The 19,846-nt window shown below is 36.0% G+C and overlaps 1 protein-coding gene and 1 long non-coding RNA gene across 2 annotated transcripts; one reads left to right on the forward strand and one right to left on the reverse strand.

The window, feature by feature from the left end:
* Positions 1-10,176: 10,176 nt before the first annotated feature.
* On the reverse strand, positions 10,177-10,806 carry LOC139840304 (uncharacterized). Its single transcript, XM_071830571.1, has 2 exons — positions 10,542-10,806; positions 10,177-10,400 (listed from the first exon to the last, which is right to left on the reverse strand). Exons 1-2 carry the CDS (start codon positions 10,804-10,806, stop codon positions 10,177-10,179), a joined length of 489 nt encoding a protein of 162 aa, XP_071686672.1.
* Positions 10,807-12,583: 1,777 nt separating this feature from the next.
* LOC139875151 (uncharacterized) lies at positions 12,584-15,284 on the forward strand. Its single transcript, XR_011767906.1, has 4 exons — positions 12,584-12,846; positions 12,930-12,979; positions 13,224-13,334; positions 13,463-15,284. It is a non-coding gene; the product is annotated as an uncharacterized lncRNA (long non-coding RNA).
* The last annotated feature ends 4,562 nt before the right edge of the window (positions 15,285-19,846 follow it).

Consider the following 19,846-nt stretch of genomic DNA (forward strand, 5'->3'; position numbering starts at 1 on the left):
TCGACTGGAAGACGATTCTAAAGAAAAATCAACGGTGGTAATATTTGTTAAATGTCTTGATCTAGTTACAGGTGGTGAACGTACAAAAGGTGGTGAACGTCTTGCTCGGTGCATTCACTGAATATCCTATTAGTTTTTAAAAGGAAAGAAAAATTATAATAAGTTATCCAATCAATAGACTTTTCTGATTTTGCCCACGTTTCGAATAGCCAAAAGATGCAGCAGAGGGGCAGGATTCGTTTGGTCTCAATATAATTGAGGACTGTTTGGCTCCAATAACCCGGTCCACGTACAAATCCAACTATTACTACGAACCAGAAAATTTTGATGTCTATTAATTTAACCACTTAAAATAAATTTTCGTAATTTTAAGAAATTTAGATAAGAAGTAGAATAAAAATCTATGTCCTAAAACTAGAATAGCGAGAAATAAGAAAGAAAAAGAGTTCGTCGAAAAAGGTCGAAAAAGAAAAATGGTTGAAAAATAAAAGGTGACGGAAAAATAAAAGAAACTTATAAAACTTAAAAACACTTGACTAACCTAACCTTATTACTACAACTAACTTAAAATTATAATCGCAAATTGAGATTACTAATTGGAATGATAATTGATACATAGGTAAAAGTCGTCTAAAAATATTAAAGCTTACAGGAAAAACTAAATCCCAAATGGAAATAACTTAAAAAGAAACTAAAACTTAAAAAGGCGTCGCAAAATTCTAAAGTACCTAAATCTTAGTCTAAAGAAAAAGCACTTAAGGGATTTTACGGCAAAGCCTAAAAATCTAGAAGTAAAAATAACTATGGCAAAAACTAAGTTTAAAACTAAATATGAGCTAAAAATACAAATATTACGCTAAAACGATTAAAAAGGGACAAAATATAAAAATATACAAAAAGTTGTAAAAAGTACAATTTTTATAAAAATATTATCTTTATATTATTTATTTAATAAAACTATTAATTTTACAATTTAATTAAACTAATTTAACTAAAATATAAATTAAATAAAAAGTAAAACTAATTATAATAATAATAATTAATTAGGGTTAATAATAATAATAATTAATAATTACCCGTAATTAAATGCAGATTAGGGTTTCTGTCGGAGTCAGAGTAGCTCCGCGAGTTGCGGTATTTCAAGCAGCAAACTCCGCGAGTCGCGGGGTTCCAAAATTCAACTATGGTATAGTTTAAAACTTGACGCGTTTTTTTTTATTTTTTTTTTATTTTATATTTTCTGTTTTTATATTTTCTGTTTATATCAAAATACTTGTATAATAAAAACTTATATTTAAAAACTTAAATAAAAATAGAACTACTTTATAATTTTAAAAATATCTTAAAAATAGATTTATATATATTAAATTTTTTTTTTCGGTTTTATATTTATAAAATATATTTATAAAATAAATTAAATAAAACTTATATTTTTACAAACTAAAGAAACTTTATAAAACTTAAATATTTATCAAACTCCTAAAAATATTTATATTTTTGTTTTTCTTTTAATATTTTTGAATATTTAAAACGTATTTTTATAAAAACGAATTTTAATAAAAGTAAACTAAAAATATTTTTTTTTTTATATATTAGCGTTGCGCTTCCGGCTTTTAAGCTAGATTGTTCCCCGGCAGCGGCGCCAAAAATACTTGATAGTTATGCGAGGTGTATATAAAATAGCTATTATATTTTAGCAGAAAATACTATTAAATACGATACAATTTTACACAAGATATTTATTTATTTAGAAAATGGATATACTTAAACCTTGCTACAACACTTATAGGCAGTGTACCTAATCGTACAGTAGTGTAGTTTTTAGTAAGTCCGGTTCGTTCCACATGGAAAATCTTTAAACAAAGCTTAACGCTATATTAGTTTACTTTTATAAAAATACAAATATATATATAAGTAATATTATTATTATAAAGGGGGGTTTTTACCGTTTAATGACCGGTTTGTCGATTTTAAAACTTTAGTCGCAGTTAAAACCAAATGTAAAATAATAAAAATAAATACAAGACTTAAATTAAAGCGTAACATAAATAACGATAATGAAATTGCGAATAATAAAAGTGCGATAAAATAAACTTGCGATAATTAAAAAGTATGATAATTAAAAGTGCAATTAAATACAATAACAATAAAAATGCGATAATTAGAAGTGCAATTAAATATAAAATAAAGGAAATTAAATATGAAATAAAAGAATTATGCTTATTTAAACTTCCGTAATCATGATGTTTGACGTGTTGATTTTAGTTTTATGTCCATGGGTTAATTGTCCTTTGTCCTGGATTATTTAATATGTCCGTCTGGTTTTTGTCCATAATAGTCCATCCGTCATAAATATAAAGTGCGAGTATCCTCGTCAAATTATCCTTATACCCGAAGTTAAATATTCCAACTAATTGGGGACTTAAACTGTAACAAGATTTTAATACTTTGTTTAATAATTACACCAGATTATCGACTGTGTGTAACCCAAGGTTTTAATACTTTGTTATCAATTATGCCAAGTGTCCTTGTACATAATTTCACCCCTGTTTTAATAATTCTAGTGACTATTAATCCATTCCCGTGTCCGGTTAAATGAATGATTATTCGTACATATAAATACCCCGCCCCTCGTGTCCGATCGAGTGTATATGGTTATTTATAGGGACGTCCAATTGTAAATCTTTATATTAAAATTAACAAACTATCATTTGGTTAAACAAATATAAATCCCATTAATAGCACATAGTCTAATTTCCACAAGTGTCGTTCTTTTATCCAAACCCCAATTATGGTACAAAGCCCAATTACCCAATTTTAGTAATTAGCCCAACATCATGATTACTTCGAATTAAATAAGCATAATAATAACTTAGCTACGAGACATTAATATAAAAAGGTTGAACATAACTTACAATGATTAAAAATAGCGTAGCGTTACACGGACAGAATTTCGACTTACACCCTTACAACATTTGCTAACATACCTTTATTATTAGGATTAAAATTAAAATTAAAATTAAAATTAAAATATAAATATAAATATTTACGTATAGATATAGAGAGGATGGATATATATTGGTTTTTTTGCGATCAGAATTCGTTTGCTTTTATAGGGAGTTTCAGAATTTGGGGCTCCGCGACTCGCGGCCCTTTTTGCCTTCAAACTCCGCGAGTCGCGGAGTTTGAAAATACAGCTCACAAACTTTGGAGTCTTTCTTGCCGACGGATTTTTATTATTTATATAATATATAAATAATTATAAGAATTATTTAAATATTATATTATATTTATGTGCATATTTGACTTGTAATTTTTAGTCCGTTGCGTCGAGCGTTGAGAGTTAACTCTGGTCCCGGTTCCGGATTTTCGAACGTCCTTGCGTACAATTTAATATCTTGTACTTTGCGTTTTGAATCTTGTACTCTTGTAATTTCGAGACGTTTCTTATCAATAATTGGAACCTCTTTGATTGTATTTTGTACTTTTGAGCTTTTTGGTCGTTTGCGTCTTCAATTCGTCGAATCTGTCTTTTGTCTTCACCTTTTATTATTTAAACGAATATCACTTTTAAATAGAACAATTGCAACTAAAAGCTTGTCTTTCTTGAGGAATAATGCTATGAAATATATGTTCGTTTTTAGCATTATCACTACTCTCGTTGTTTACCTTTTTACAGGTATTGTGATTATGAAGCTAGCTAGTTGTAGACTAGATGCTTAGGAGCGCTTGGGCTCGACGGGGTAGCTTTTGGATATTTGGACGCGGATGGGGGATTTGGTAGTCCCCGGGATTATGCTCTTGGTATTGGGTTGGGTTATTGAGTCTTAACCCGTATTTCTTGTGATCGAGTCATTATTACAAATGATTTTGTAAAGTGTAATTTGTGTGCCAAGGGTCATGATAGATTGTTAAACGTATCATTATGATGTTATGTTTCGATTAAAACAGAGTTGAAAATGTATTATATTAATGGGACCTAACTAATAATAAAAAAAATGTACTCCGTTTTTGGTTAAACGGATTTGGGTTGTTACAAGTGGTATCAGAGCATAGTCTAAGGGAATTAGGTGACCTTGGAATAGGTGCCTAGTCTTAGACTTATTGACGGTTGTGCGTTATTTGCGGGACTTGTAGGAATACGGGTCGGTTTGAGATTTTTTAGTGCCTTAGAGTAGGTGACTAACTAGGACTTGTGATTGTCCAAAGCGTGATTATGTGGGGCCTTATTTCGTGTGTAAATTAGTGCCTTAGATTGCTAGTGCCTAATGTAAGTAGGCGAACTTGGACGTTGTTTTAGTGATAGTCACCTAGGTTGTAGGTTGACTTGTTGTTGCAGTGTACTTGTGTATATTTATTATTATATTATATATAGGTGTATATATAAAGGTATCTATTGGTGCGGTGTCCTAGAGACGAATCTATTGGAGAGATTCGAATGTTTGGCGGTTTGAGTGATCAAGTTCGCGGTAAGGACTTTGGTCATTCGGGTACTAGGAATTATCGCGTCTTATTTGGTGTGAATGTTGCGTCAGTCCAGGTAAAGTACTTTGTGTGACCATGTGAAAATGGTAAGGTACGCATTTGTAATAGTGACCGATCACCATTATTACGAATGTGTATCTTGACACCAAGCATGACATGACAAGTACCGAACGGAGGAAACGTGGCATGGTTAGGGTAGAACGGGACGTGTTAGGAATCTTTTATTGGTTCCTAGGATATAGTGGTCTCGAGTGATGTGCTTGTTGTCACGTCGAGTTCTTTACGAGTCGGGAAGTGTTACGCTGGATTCGGTTAGCTAAGGTGAGTGAGCAACTCACGAGTTTGGCGCGTGCTTAGTCACCCTAAGTAGTGGGTGCACTGTTGAGAATGTTATTGGTTTTAGTTACCTATCGTAACTAGGATGACCGATTTACGTGTGTGTGTGTGCGGCGAAGACTTGAATTCCGTAATGGAATGCAATAAGTCTAATGATTGTAGTTTTGAGTTACACTCGGTGGAGTGTGGTCAGATAATCGTGTTAGGATTCTTGTTGTGAGTCGCCTTGGAATTGGCAAAATCGAGGAGTCTTTGGGTCGTTAAACTCATGGGAGTGGGACCCGTATGACGGTGATTGCGTTAGTGCGTTAGTGTGTTATGGATTATAGGGTAACATTCCTAACGGAATATCCCTTGTAGTAGTGGTGTTATCGAGATGTAGAAGGGTGTAAGACTTGGTGTTCTCGAGCATCTCTTTAGTGTTAGATGAAGGGTTTCGTGAGGCTATATCGTTTGGCCTTGTGGACAATTGCGGGTAGCGTGTGATCGCTAGGAATTTTCGATAAGACGATAAACCGTAAGGTTTTCTGGGTAGGTATGACTGCGGGTCATTATTATTGAGAGATGGGTGACATCGGGTGTATGGAACCTAAAGATCGGGTTTCTAAAAATTCGGTTGATTGTGGTAGGAGTCTGCATGACACGGCGTCAGGTGCCTTCTTATACCTGCTAGTGTAATGTTCAACTCCGGTGATGGTGTGATCACTTTGTGCTTAGGGTGCCTGTGAGATACCCTTTGGAAGCATCGAAGATTTTAAATAGTGATCGACGGGTGATAGTAATTCGACAGTTGCGAAGGTCGAAGTTTAGGAGCAATGCAGTAAATACTTCTTATGAAGTGGCAGATGAGCGAATCTTGTTGCTCTTATATGATGGACGAGTAAGGATGACCGGTGAGCCGGTGATGGGCTTAATGGTCGATTAGGTCGAAGGTTATGATGAAGCGTTGATATTGCGGTCGATGCAATTATTGTGTCGGATTGGTCACTCTTCCCCATGAGAGTGAGCAATTGTTGATAATGGTTCGTTGCGTAGAAGGTCAGGTGATCTCGACTGAGATGCACGAATGATTTATCGGAGTGACGTATGCTTAGGCATAGAGACGTATGTGGGACTTTGGTGGAGTTCGATTTGCGAACGGTTAAGGTAGTCGATTGTGATTTGTGGTATGAAGGTGCGAAGTCGTCGCGTGTACGACATCTCTGGTAATTTTGTATGACGGCTCTGAGAGCCTAAAGTGAAATTGCAGTGATTCGGTGTTTACGATCAATGATGAGAATGATCGCGTGTGTTGCGAAATGGTAATTCCGCGGGGTGTTATCATCTTGGCGGTGAGAATGTGAAGATGAATCCTAAGTGAGGGAGTTTTTACTGCCGAGGAATCTCCGGTGGTGTTAGATCAAGTGAAGCGTAAGTCTCCTTGTATAAGGCGGTCGTGCAGTACCAAGTGCGGTATGAGACCAAGTGTGAAGTTTGAGATCACGGACGTGAGAGAATGTAACTATCATTGCGGGTGCTCTCGTGATGTAAAATTGGGTTGGTGCGAAACCCGAATAGTGCTGTTGAGTAGGTACGAGTTCGATTTCGGTATGGATACTGTATTTTCCCTTTCGGGAAACGTGATTGTGGATATTATCGGTGAATTATTCCACTTTATGGATGATTGTGAGGCAGGGAGTTCTATTTTCGATTGTCTCACATAGAGACACGCGGGTTTTGTTTGTTTGCGAGGGTGTATTCCCTAGTGATGCGACCTGTTAGCCGCATTGAAATGTCGAAACCATCCTTAACGGACGGTCTAGGTTGGAGGATTCACCTGACATTAGTGAATACTTTTGGAGGTCGCGTGACGAATTGCGAATTGTTGGGATGATAATTCGCTATTGACAGGATTCTAGTACACAAATAGTTTCCATGCTAGTGCTAGGAAGCCGTATTGTATGGATGTGTTGTTGGGTTTAGGGGAGAAACCCTGTGTCGAGTGTTGATGTTTTGTCTAACTTGTGGTGTATTATTGTCGTCCTGGATTAATTCAGAGACGGAAGGTCGTGTGCGGATCCATTCATGGGAAAGTTTGTATCCCTAGTATGATTAGTTGGTGATACCGAAATTTCTTCGTTGAAGGAATGACCCTGTTGTGGAGACGAGGGGAGTTGGTTCTTGAATCGGAGAACATTCATGATTGAACGGTTGAGTGTACGTTTATGAACCGGTGAAGCACGAAGTTTTAACGCGGCATGAATCCTTCTCGATTTGGATTAATGCAAGACTTGGGTCACAGCGTAGTGGACTTAGTAGATCGCGTTGGGTGATATAGTTAAGGATGTAGCTTGTTGCGAGTTGTAGATGGGAGAACTTGAAGGGATGTTAAGTGGTAAGTGTTATCCGTAAGGATTTACTTTTACTCGGTCTTCGTCGTTTTGGATGTTGACCTTATTGTGGAACGTGGTTACTCTTGGCATTGTACCTGTGAAGGGTACACCAAAGGGGTGATATCTCGGTACGAGATTGGTTGAGTTCTTCCCGATGTGAGGGATTGAGCAAGTTTCTAGTGCTCGGATTCGTGGATTTGGTAAATCGCGGATGGAGATTAAGTTGAAAGGGGGTGATTCATCGGAAGGGTCGCTTAAGTGCGGTGTAAGATCTTCGCGTTGCAGGAAATTTCGTAGACTTCGAGTTCGAAAGTACGTCGAAGGACCATAGGATGTAGGTCCGGATGGGTTAAGTGACGAAGATCACGAGGACGTGATCGAGTTTAAGTGGGGGAGAGTTGTAAGACCCAAATATTTATAGTACATAATGTATTTATGGTGTACGATGCGTGTATGAAGTGTACGAGACATGTACGTGTTGCTTGCTCGAACGTCGAAAAAAACTGGACGTTGTTTGGAGTCATAAGGTGTGTACGTACCTTTTTGACCCCAAATAAAGTTTGTGTTGATGTTTCAAAGCCTTACCATTGGAAAGAAAATCTTATTATGTTTCCAACGATATTTGATTCATCGAAAATGGAGTTACGGTCAAAAAGTTATGGCCAAAACAAGTTTACTGAAGTTCGGATGAAACAGGAAATTGTCACGGCGCGACCAGAATGGCCACAGAGCGACAAATGCCTATTTTGAGGGTCAGAAAGCTTAAAAAAAGTGATCTAAAATCACCCTTTGGGCCACGGCGCGACAAATTTGCTCCGCGGCGCGACAATAGGCACGATCTGGTACTTTTCAGCCTTTTAATGAGTTAAATGAGGGGCAAAGTTGGTATTTCACATATGGACGGGTCTTTGGCCAGAAAACTGATCCCAATCTTATCTAAACCTCATTTCCTTCTCATTTCTTCCCTCCCACTCACACCCCAAACCCTAGAGAGAGAGTAAAGGGTTTAGAGAGAGAAAGCTCGAATCGGGGATGAAGAAGAGTGATTCGGGTAGGGTCTCAAGTGTTAAAGTTGTTCTCCTTGTTCACGGCTACGTTGTGATAGTGATGGTAAGTTCTAACTCCGAAATTCATCTTTATGATTTGATATTCAAGTTAGGGTTTTTTAGCTTTTTAGTTGTAAAATCCATTTAGATGATGAAGTGGGTTTATGGAAACTAGTTATTTTTGATACATGGCGGGTTTAGGGTTGATTGACGTTTTGACCATGATTAGGCTTTGGTTTTGGGTGTAATCACTTAGTTTAGTGATTTTGGAAGCGTTGGAACCCTTTTGGGTGTATTTGAGTTGACTAATTTTGAAATGGGTCAAGATTAGGGTTTATGTGTCAAAATGGGTTTTAAGTCAAGTTTTGGTAAATCAATTAGGTAAATACTTGATTTAAATGTTAGTGGTTGTCTTGGAAATATAATCACTAGTCGTTAGTGATTTTGGGGCGTTTTATGACTTTGGTCAAAATGAGCATTTGGAATTGGGTCAAAATTGAGGATGACACTAATTTAGATTAATTGGATTTTAAAAGCTTTTGTTAAGTGTTAAATGATGCTTTTGATGTAATTACTCGCGAGAAGTGATTTTAGGTTAAAATTTGGTGTTTTAGCAATAAAGTCAAACTTGGTCAACCATGGAATGGGTTTTGTGTAAAATACGAGCTAGTATGCGTTTAGAGGTTAAAGTTGACATATTTGGGTATTTCGGGAACGCGGGAACTAGTCTCGTTAGTTTTGGACCTTCGGGTAGCGTTAAAAGTGTAAAAGGGTGTATTTTGCACTTGTTGTTCATTTGGGCTGGTCAAGAGTCCAAATGGGGTTGTATGTTGATTATGTGTATACCTATATGCGTATTATAGGTAAAATCTTGCTCTGTTGCGTGTGGTGAAGATTTCGCGCATGGTTTGTAATGCTCGAGTTCACGAGGTGAGTGGAATGATTATGCATATGTGTATATAATGTATTTACTTGTACGAGATTCGATGTGGGTTTAAGTTCGGGCGGTCAATACCACATCGGGTCAATATATGATATGGGTTTAAGTTCGGGCGTTCGATGCCATGTCATATATGTGTGTGGGCATGTAGTGTGGGTTTAAAGTTCGGGCGTTCGATACCACATTACACGTGACGGGTGGGTTTAAAGTTCGGGCGATCGATACTACTCCGGGGTTAGTGTTATAATTTGTTGTGCACTAACGGTTGTTGGGAACACCAATGGGAAATTCGAAGTACCATTCCTTGTACTATTGGTTAACCATGGTTATGTGTTGTAGTGTAGCATATTATATTGTTCGAGTTATATATGCTATTGTTTGTGCTAGCTTGTGGTCTTGGAGATTTAGCGATATACTTTGCGATGGTATGCCATGTAAATTGCTAGCGTGTATGAGGTATTTGTGTAAGTGTTTGCAAGTAGGTATATTATATATGTATATGTATAATTATTGCATTCACTAAGCTTTATGCTTACCCCTCTCGTTGTTTATCTTTTTACAGGTATTGTGATTATGAAGCTAGCTAGTTGTAGACTAGATGCTTAGGAGCGCTTGGGCTCGACGGGGTAGCTTTTGGATATTTGGATGCGGATGGGGGATTTGGTAGTCCCCGGGATTATGCTCTTGGTATTGGGTTGGGTTATTGAGTCTTAACCCGTATTTTTTGTGATCGGGTCATTATTACAAATGATTTTGTAAAGTGTAATTTGTGTGCCAAGGGTCATGATAGATTGTTAAACGTATCATTATGATGTTATGTTTCGATTAAAACGGAGTTGAAAATGTATTATATTAATGGGACCTAACTAATAATAAAAAAAAATGTACTTCGTTTTTGGTTAAACGGATTTGGGTTGTTACACTTAATGTCATCAAACAGCGTAAGATTGATTCAAAACATTAACATCGTTGCGGCACCGAAGAATGCATGCCAAATTCATGTATCATATGAAGCAACTGCTTCAAAAACTATGGTCGGGTGACCTTGATGACCACTAGTATATTGCCCTTTCCAAGCATTTGGACAATTCTTCCACTTCCAATGCTTGCAGTCTATGCTTCCAAGCATTCCCCTAAAGCCATGTTTTTCTTCGTGCGCGCTATACAAACGAGCTATATCGCTACTCGTTGGTTTCCTCAAATATTCATCAACATACAGTTCTAAAACATATTTACAAAAGCTATTGAGACAGAGAATTGATGTACCTTCAGCCATTTGTAAGTATTCGTCAAACATGTCCGCTGTTGTACCGTAAGCCAATTGACGCATCGCGGATGTACATGTCTATATCGTAGTAAAACCTTGTCGACCAAGAGCGTCACTTTTTTGTTTAAAATATTCAAAATGAAGTGGTAATGGATCGATACGCTTAAATAATCTGCTACTCATTCTAAAACGTCTTTTGAATCTATTTTCAGGATAAACTGGATTCTCTTGGAAGTAGTGTTTGTATAGGTTTTCACCTGCAAGTTCACGATCTCTACGAATGTAAATTCGAGGTCGTGGAACACGATTGTTTGCAACCTCTTCAGCTGCAGCCTCTTCAGCATCTAATTTTTCGGCCATTTCTCGTAAAATCATCAATTCGTCTTCATCATCTGAATCCCATATATTAAAAAGTTTAAAAAAGCTTTTGCCATTGAATTTTTTGTTAAGTATAGAAGTGATATATTGAAGAATGTGCGTGAATAATTAAGATGTGAAGAGTGGTATATATAACAAAAAAAAAAAAAAATAATAATAATAAATCTGAAAATTAAACGGCTATATAGCCGTTGCAATCCACGTGGCCAACACCCATTCGATAAACCAAACATCTTGTTCCGGTGATGGAGTCATTGCGCACAAGCTTTTTTCTCTCCATCACGCCGCACAGGGGCGCGATGGAGGCACGGTGGTGGTGATGCCGGTCCGTTCACGCCGCACTAGAAATGGTCTAAATCATTAAGTTAATTAAAATATTAAGCTCTCGTGGTTGGTTATGTGTCACAATTAAAAAAATACTGTACTATGGAACAATAGCTATTTTCAATAATATATACAATTAGTCATAAAAGCGTTTAGAAATTAAGTTTGCTGCTAACTTGTATAAAGCTCTTACAACCCTCCCAGCCATCGCGCAGGCCATACATTTTTCATTTTAGGAACAATGAAATATAATTTTTCTGTTACTTGTAGTTGAACACCTTATTTGTACCATTTCATAATGATTTAACTTTTAAAAAAAAATTACAAAGAAAAATAAATTAAAATGGATTTGAGTCTGACCTACGTCTGACTAAAAAGTCCAATGTTTATCCAAGGTCCATTTCGGTGTCAAAAATTAACCTCGAAATTGATTAAAGTGGGGTGTTGTTCGGTGTTTATTTCGGAGTCGAATATGATGTGGACCAATAAGAAAATAGATAAATTAAAAAAAAAAAATATATATATATATATATATATATATATATATATACAAAAAAATATAAAATCAAGTTCACACCGTCCGTCCTCCGACCTTGAAGAATCGACGGCGAACCTACTGTAGGCGGGTGTTCGATTTTCTGGCGTCGGTAAGTGATTTGATGAGTGACGGTGTGGACACCGAGTGCTCTAAAAGATTTAGAGATAGGTGTAGATAATATAGAAAATAGTATGATTAATTAATAATTTGGGTTGGTCGGCTAGCAGAAACAAAGAAATGTAGATTTCTTTTGTTTTCCTTTGTCTTGAATTATATTGGTGGCTGTTTAAAAAAGAAAAGAAATGAAATAGACATAGAGTAACGACAAATTATAAGAGATGACCGGGTGCAACCGTATTCCAGTAAAGTGTTGGCTGTAGAAGATAAGGAAAAGATGCAGAGGAATTAGTAGGATTAAAAAGAGTAAAGAATGAAATTATGGAGGATCAATCTATATCTATATCTATATCTATCTATATCTATATTCTATATTTATATATAACTAGGAAGTGGCCGTTGGCCCACTTCGTTGAGGGCCAGAAAATTTGCTACTAAACGAAGTTTGTAAAAAAAAAATAAAAAATAAAAAAGGTACTGTAGCGATTTTACAGTAGCGGGCACTGTAGCGGTACTGTTCATTGATGCCGGCTGTTATATATATATTAGTAATAACAAAGTCTATTTTTGCTAATCAAGATTTAAAAAATTAAAATGGAGTAAAAATGACCATTAGATTAGAATGCATCTTTCAATAATAACCCTTAGATTGCTTGATCACTCAACATTTGTCTCTCTCCTCCATCTCAACTGTTTATTTACAAAACTACCCTAAAAAAAACTCCTCCCAACAAAAACTCGGGGTAACTGATATACAATTTATCACAAAACACTGTAAACTTCTTACGCTACACGAATAAGGCCTCCAAATTAGGGTTCCAAAGTGGAATTGTGTGGAAATCGAACCTCTTAATAGCCACGATGAACACAACCTAGCTTTCTGATGATTAGATTTTACGGGAAACCATGTCAAAGCGTTCCATCATCAATTTAGGGTTCTTCGATGTCTGATACGTATTTGATTCGATTTGTAAAATACATATATCAACAGTTCGATTAATTGTGATGTTGCTACGTATGAAACATCGTTCATGAATTGCAAGGTTTGATAATCATTTATTAATCTTTTATGTTTTTAGATTTCTAATTATTTGTTGCTTTCTCACTAATCAACCGTTATGTATAGATCGACTGATTACCAGAAATATAAATAACTCTGTCGATTTGGAAGCTAAGGTCAGTAACAATGTACTTTGTATTCAAAAACCCAAAATTCATATATCAGGTTTCAACTTTATTATGTTTTAACTGTTTTGAAGTTTATAGACGTAGTGATGTAAAAAAGGATGATAAACACCACCAATCTTTTTTTGTGTAACTTATTGTGTATTCTTGAAACTTCATTAGTTTGATTTAAATATCATTAGTCTGGCAAATATTACAGAGGGTTTAACTGTTGGATTCACATTCACAATTGCAGTTTGAATTTCGTATGGGTTTGAATCCGTGGCTGCCATTGTTGAACGATTGGAACAGTCTGGTCAAGCTGAATGTGACTTACTTGCAATGATCCACTAAATATATCAAAATGGTCATTAATTCTAACATATTTCTAATTTTCTTATCATTACATTTAAAAATAGGTTGAATGTCTTACTACGACTACTAATACTTATTGTGCTGACATAATTCTAATGTGGTTTAAAAACTAATTTGCAGATCAAGTAATGGAGAAAATGGTAAGACCTGTTTGGACAAGTGATAAAGTGGTGACTGGACCCTAATATGGTTCAAGTAATAACCAGATCAGCTATCAGATATGTTTCCCTATAAGATAAATCATTGTTGAGTTCATTGCAAAGTGGAAATTGCTGGTTGCTGCATTCTATGTTTTTATCCATCAGATACCAGAATGTGAGTGTGTCATTAGTACCTAAAATGCATATATTGAATTCGAATATTCGTACGGAATACATGAGTTGTTTACACTATACTAACCAAAATGGGCAAAAAAGACCAACCTTTCCACCTCAAGTCGTTCAGTTAATGGTAGCCACTTTCGCAACCAATCGAGCTAACTGTTTGTACATGTTTTTTTTTTCCAGTTGATTACTTATTATTCGTTGTTCATAATGTTGTTGTGAACCGATACGCAGCTGAAGTGGCAGTTATAAAATATATGAACCAAAAAGAGCTAAGAGAATTATTAAGGAAAGTCGATGCTGGTAATAATGGTTTGAACCTGAATTATTCATGATTTATTTGAAGCTATCAAATATTCATGATTCATTTGTAAGTTATTTTTGGGTTGAAGTCGAATATTTGATTATAATTGATTTTTAGAATATATATTTTGATGTGCGATTAGTAAAATGGAAGAACTTGGTGGGATTACGCTGCTTATCATTGTTGACTGTATATTGCATAACAGTCGCAGAAGGTTAATTTTCCATTACATGTGATGCTAACTTCAGTTAGGCGAGGGAGTGTTTGGACTTGCATTTTGCTCTTGATCGTCTTTTTATTTGGTCATTCATCCTTATTTAAGGTTCCGTAAAAAATATTTCTACTGCTTTCATTGATTGTGTGTCTTGATGTCAATTCTGATGTGCTCAACGTTAGTAAGTTGTGTCCATGTACAGGCAATCAATCTTGAATATCCTCAAGTTTGTTGGAAAAGTATTAAAGGAGGTCAAAAATGGGTTTAAAATTACTATGCGAGTAGACATCGGTATTGTAAGGATTAGTTTCTACAACTGAAACTAGATTACACATGATTTGATTGCTAGATTGTATAATTTGATTGTGTTGTCCACAGACAAGATATATTTGTTTGGTGAATATTGAAACCATACATGGCAATTGGGTCGGGTCAAATGTTTTAGGTACAAACGGGTTCGTGTCCAAACAAGCCATTATTAGGGAAACGGATTGAACGGGTCGGGTCTAAAAGGTCAAATGCTAAACTTCTTTTCTTTTGCAGTTCTGGACCAAAAGCAAGTGGTCACCCCGAGGCACCAAGTTGAAGAAATATCATGAATAACTTAAGGAGAGAAGATGGCGGATGTTGCGAGATGGTGAAGCCAATGATGTTGGCGAAGAGTATGAGACTATGAAAGCTGAACTTAAAGAAATTTATTCAAGAAGATTGACAATAAAGGAAGTCTTTAATTGATATAAGAATAATTTGACCAAGTCAAGAATTTCAAAAAATCTGTAAGTGAAGTTCCATGCTTTTTTTTTTTTTTTTTTTTATTACTTTTGGTGACCATTAAATCTAACAATAGTGCTTTTAAATTGATGTTGGAAGACTATTTTTGTTTAATTTTGTATGCAATTAATTGCCCGATTTTTGAGATTATAGGCAGAATGGATCGAATATCTAATGATGGAAATGCTACGATAAGCATAATCATGTAGAAATGGTTTAGTATACTTGTGGATTAGTAACTCACATCATCTACCAAATAAGTAGTTACTATTTAGTTATTTTATTAATATTACTTGCACGTCATACATGACAATCGCGTTGACAAACATCATGAAATCTCCGTTTTTGTTTCATTTCTATTCACTTTCTTTTTTTATATACTTGCTACGAATTCATGAAACAATTGTATTGTACTTCGTTATTGTATTGTATTTTGAGTTACTTAACGGTTTGAATAGACATACAAGTATTTTTATAACATTATGAATTATATTCCACCATATTTATTGATTTAACATTTGTCATTGAATGTTCATTTCAATACATTTCTAATATATTTCAATATATGTTTCATAATCTCTGATTTTAAAACCCGCGAAATCGCGGGTTATAAACTAGTTAATATATGATATCATGATAAGACTAACCTAACATCCATATAAAACACGAAGTGGGCTTCATGAGCCGAGTATGCATTGGTCATTTGGGCTAATACTCTGCTAACATCCATACAATACATACATATACACATATATACATATGCTAACACAATGATAATTATTACAACAATTGACCTAGATGCTAATGCAACCATAACTATTGAAACATAAGAACAAATACAAACAAAAGGAACAAATACCATTATTGTAGTATCATATATTGAAACGACTGAAGTAAACCGAATGAACTAAGAGCACTTGGAGTGGTGACTGAGGTTACTTGGCATGTCAGACCTGACTTGTTAAGTCAGAAAAATTGGGGAGTGGTGACCTCTGTTCAGTTGGGCATGTCAGTTTATATTTTTATTATTATTTTAATAATTTTAAAAATAACATAAATTAATAAATTATAAAAATTAACATAAATAGAAATAACTTCCATTAAAATAAAAATAAAACATTACAATTCCTAAAAAAAAAACATTACGATTCCTAAAAAAAAAAAAAAGATTACAATTCCTAAAAAAAACATTACAATTCCTATTTATTTAAAACCAATGTGAAACGATTCAATTTCCACTTCGAAGCTTGGCCCGAATCGCCGCTTTCTTCGCTTGAAGAACCATTGCATCTTCTTCATCCATTCCCGCGGTAGACATTTGTAGTATTTTCAAATCAAAGTAACTAGTCATTGAATCAAAAGTATTGTTTGCACTTTCATCAAACGAGGATCTTGCGGAAGCGGCAGAACTCGAAGACGTCTTTTGTGATTTTGATTTTCTTGATTTTCCGGGAGGTCGTGGTGTTGCATCCTCCCCATATAGCTCTGCATTTGGATTCTCTTCCGGTTCCTCTGGTTCCTCATCAAGATCACAATCATCCAAACTAACACAATCATGTTTGGTTATTTTAAGTGGAGTCGGGTTGTTCCACTTTTGCTTATCTTTTAGGAATTCCCAAGCTAGGTAATTGTTAAACCTCTTAAACGTCTCCACCTTGTATTGTGCATCACAACGTTCCTTGAAATTGACAACACCCTCACCACTACGTGGAACTCGTTTGAGACGACTCACGATTCCACCATACTTTCTGCAACATTCATTCATTTTTGTCCATTTGGAGGTCAACATATCATTTGTTCGTTTGTAAGGTGGACCCCTCGAATGGTACTCATTCATAACCACGTTCCAAAACGAAGCTGACTTTTGATCAATGCCTTGGTTTGGATCTTCAGAAGCTGCAATCCACGAGTGAGCTAAACGTAGCTCATCTTCGGGTTCCCACAAGTACTCAGTTCGTTTTCTAGGTTGAGACGAATACCGCAACTTCTTTTCCTTTAGCTTTTGCTCTCGACTTGCGTTTTGGTGCTTGTGGTGTTTGTTGTGTTTGTGGAACTTGTGTTTGTTGTGTTTTTGAAACTTGTGATTGTTGTTGTTGTTGCCACATCATAAACGCTTGCATTTGCTCGGGAGACATTTGTGGAAATGATTGTTGTGATTGGCAAAATTCGAAAAACCGAGATTAGGCTCACCACCATTAGCCGAACCTTGAGCCGATCCGGGTAAATGGGGTGAGAGTGGACTCCATTGTGAATTGAGATAATATTGGTTATTTGCCATTTATTTGTGTTTGTGTTTGTGTTTGTGTATGTGTTGTGTATATATAGAAAGTAAAAAAGAAAAAAAAATTCCCATCGGTTGGAAACATAGCCATTTGTTTGTGTTTGTTTTTTTTTTAATTCAACAAATGAAACCCGTAGCCTACACGACTGACCAAGGTAGGACGCAAAGAAGGGACGGGGTGGGGGAGTGGGGAGACTTGCGACGAGGAGCGGGATGGGTAAGTGACATGCTCCACTCCCAGCACTCTAAACAGACATTTGAAACACACCAACTAAATCCCTACTCTTTAGTCTTTGATCACCACCAAGTAACACGGTCCCATCCTCGACGAAGGCCCTAAAACAACCGAGGGTTGAAATTCACAAGTAGATGATCCACCGCAACTCGTAACTAAAAAACGTACAAGGATTTAATTATATTGTAGTAATAGTATCATTATATTCATGTTTAAAATCTTTTTTTTTTCCTTTGTAAAATCTTATTTGTTTCTGTGTGTAGACGAAGATTTAAGGATCTTAGGTCGCTTGCAAACAATCCTAGAGGCGTAATACACTAGAATTGGGTTAAACCGAGATATGGGTCGTATCAGGATCGAATAGATCAAACCTAGGACAATTACTAGATTAGATCGATGCCTAAACGAAGTATTTCGGTGGTATTTGGTGTTAGGGTTCGGCAGAGACGAAAACCTATCGATTAGGGTGAATGGGATGAGTAACCTCAACAAAGAAGTCTCAACCCGAATATATACTGCATATCAGACACACTCGGTCGAGTGTGTCTCTCAGTCGGTCGACTGTGTACCACAGTCGGTCGAGTGTGTAGACACACTCGGTCGACTGTGTGAGCAGTTTAACTAATTGATTGTTTAACAAATTAAGCCCGCACAATCACAAACGTAATCAATAGTCACAAGTAAACATTATTACATAACCGAATGTATCAAACTATGAATCAATCTACGGCTGGGGATTCATGCACTAATAAACTCCCCCTAAGACCTAGCCGTAGAACATAAAAACTCAGTTATCAATCAGTAAATGGATCTATCACCCAGTTCTTCAGATAGTAGAGTTTCACAACTCTGCAGTACTGTTCAGCTTGCACACGATTTTCTGGACGATACAGCATCCGGTTGTAGTATAAGGTGAACATATCTTCCTCACAGCAGTTCCTCAACCAAACTGGATCCAAAACCCTTATACTATCATTTTCATCTCCTCCATCTTTGTCTAACACAATAACCGCTTCTTCCGAGCGTTTATCATAATACCACCAACAAAAACGAGGACTGAAGTGCTGCGCCATCTTTCGCAAAGGAACCTTTCGCATATACTTCACATGTTGATATTTTACTATCTTCCTCCTTACCCCTGTTTTCCTGTTCGTTCTGTAAGAGATCTTTGGAAATTGTGGTCGAAAGCCTACAAAATTAGGTGACCGAAATGATCTTCTTATCTTACGAACCAAAATATCAGGAATTCCACAATAATCCTGATACAACATCTTAAGCCTGGCCACATGCATAAACTCAAAATATGGTAACGATTTGAACTCGTATGCATACTTGATATAATCCACTCCGTGTTTTTTCTTGATCGCATATATATCAAATTCTTTTATATAAGCCCAGACTATTATCTTTTCCTTAGCTCGTAAACTTTTACAGTGCTCGATAAACTTTAAAAAATGCAGCTCCACCTTAGGCTTCATAACATACTGCCTAATTCGCATCAAAATCTTCCATTCTTTTTCCAAAACTTCAACCTTTTCTTTGTTGATTTTCACCGGTAAAAACCCTTCCGGCAACACACTTTCTTGTTCTTTATGTTATTTTTCCTTGCACTTTCTATCCAAAAGTTCATCATTCATTTGAAAGTAATCAGCAAAAGTTGGAAGATCATTATCAGCAAAACCTTCATAACGTGGATACGGCTCTGTTGGCTCATCCTCAATAATCACCTCATCAAAACTATTATCACTTTCATCAACAACTTCTGTATCACTCAACTCATCATCAAAATTATGAGCCCCTGAAGTCGAAGCTTCAGTCGAGGCCTTTGATGCAGCGTCAGCAGATTCCTTAGCTTGTCGCTCTAGACGCTCCATCAATTCCTGTTCCGTCTCAGTGAGATCCGGTGGGATCTCCCCTTCTTCTAAATCAATATAAACAGTAGAGTGATTAAGTCGATCCTGCATAGCTAAAAAAGTTAGAAACTGTTATTACTTGAAGTGGAGTTACATATAGTGGGTGATCCTCAGTGTAACCTTTAGCAATCTCAACTGCCATGTCCTCCTCATTACCTAGGGTACCAAAAGGATATGGACCCTCCTCCTCTTCTTCAATCACTATTTTCTTCTCCCATTCATTTAACCTCTCAGTCAATTCTTGATTTTGAGTCTGAAGAGTCAAAATTTCTCCAGCCTGACTTCCAACATTTTTCTCAAGTTCCTCAATTTTCAATTGTTGTCGATCAACTAACTCCCTCAACGCAGACATTTCAGTTTCCCTTCTTTCCTTATCTTCATCAGCAGCCTTTTGAAATTTAGCAAAATCAGCAGTCAACTGAATCAATCGCCGATTACCTATTCCTATCAGATCACCTGTAAC

Source organism: Rutidosis leptorrhynchoides, chromosome 1 (assembly GCF_046630445.1).
Source record: "Rutidosis leptorrhynchoides isolate AG116_Rl617_1_P2 chromosome 1, CSIRO_AGI_Rlap_v1, whole genome shotgun sequence".
In the NCBI taxonomy this organism is placed as follows: Eukaryota; Viridiplantae; Streptophyta; class Magnoliopsida; order Asterales; family Asteraceae; genus Rutidosis; species Rutidosis leptorrhynchoides.

Bases quoted from the DNA above. Each gene is read 5' to 3' on its own strand.
- LOC139840304 (XM_071830571.1), bottom strand. From the start codon at position 10,806: ATGGCCGAAAAATTAGATGCTGAAGAGGCTGCAGCTGAAGAGGTTGCA. The intron at 10,401-10,541 runs GTTTTACTACGA...AATATGTTTTAG, and splicing joins TGACGCTCTTGGTCGACAAG to AACTGTATGTTGATGAATAT.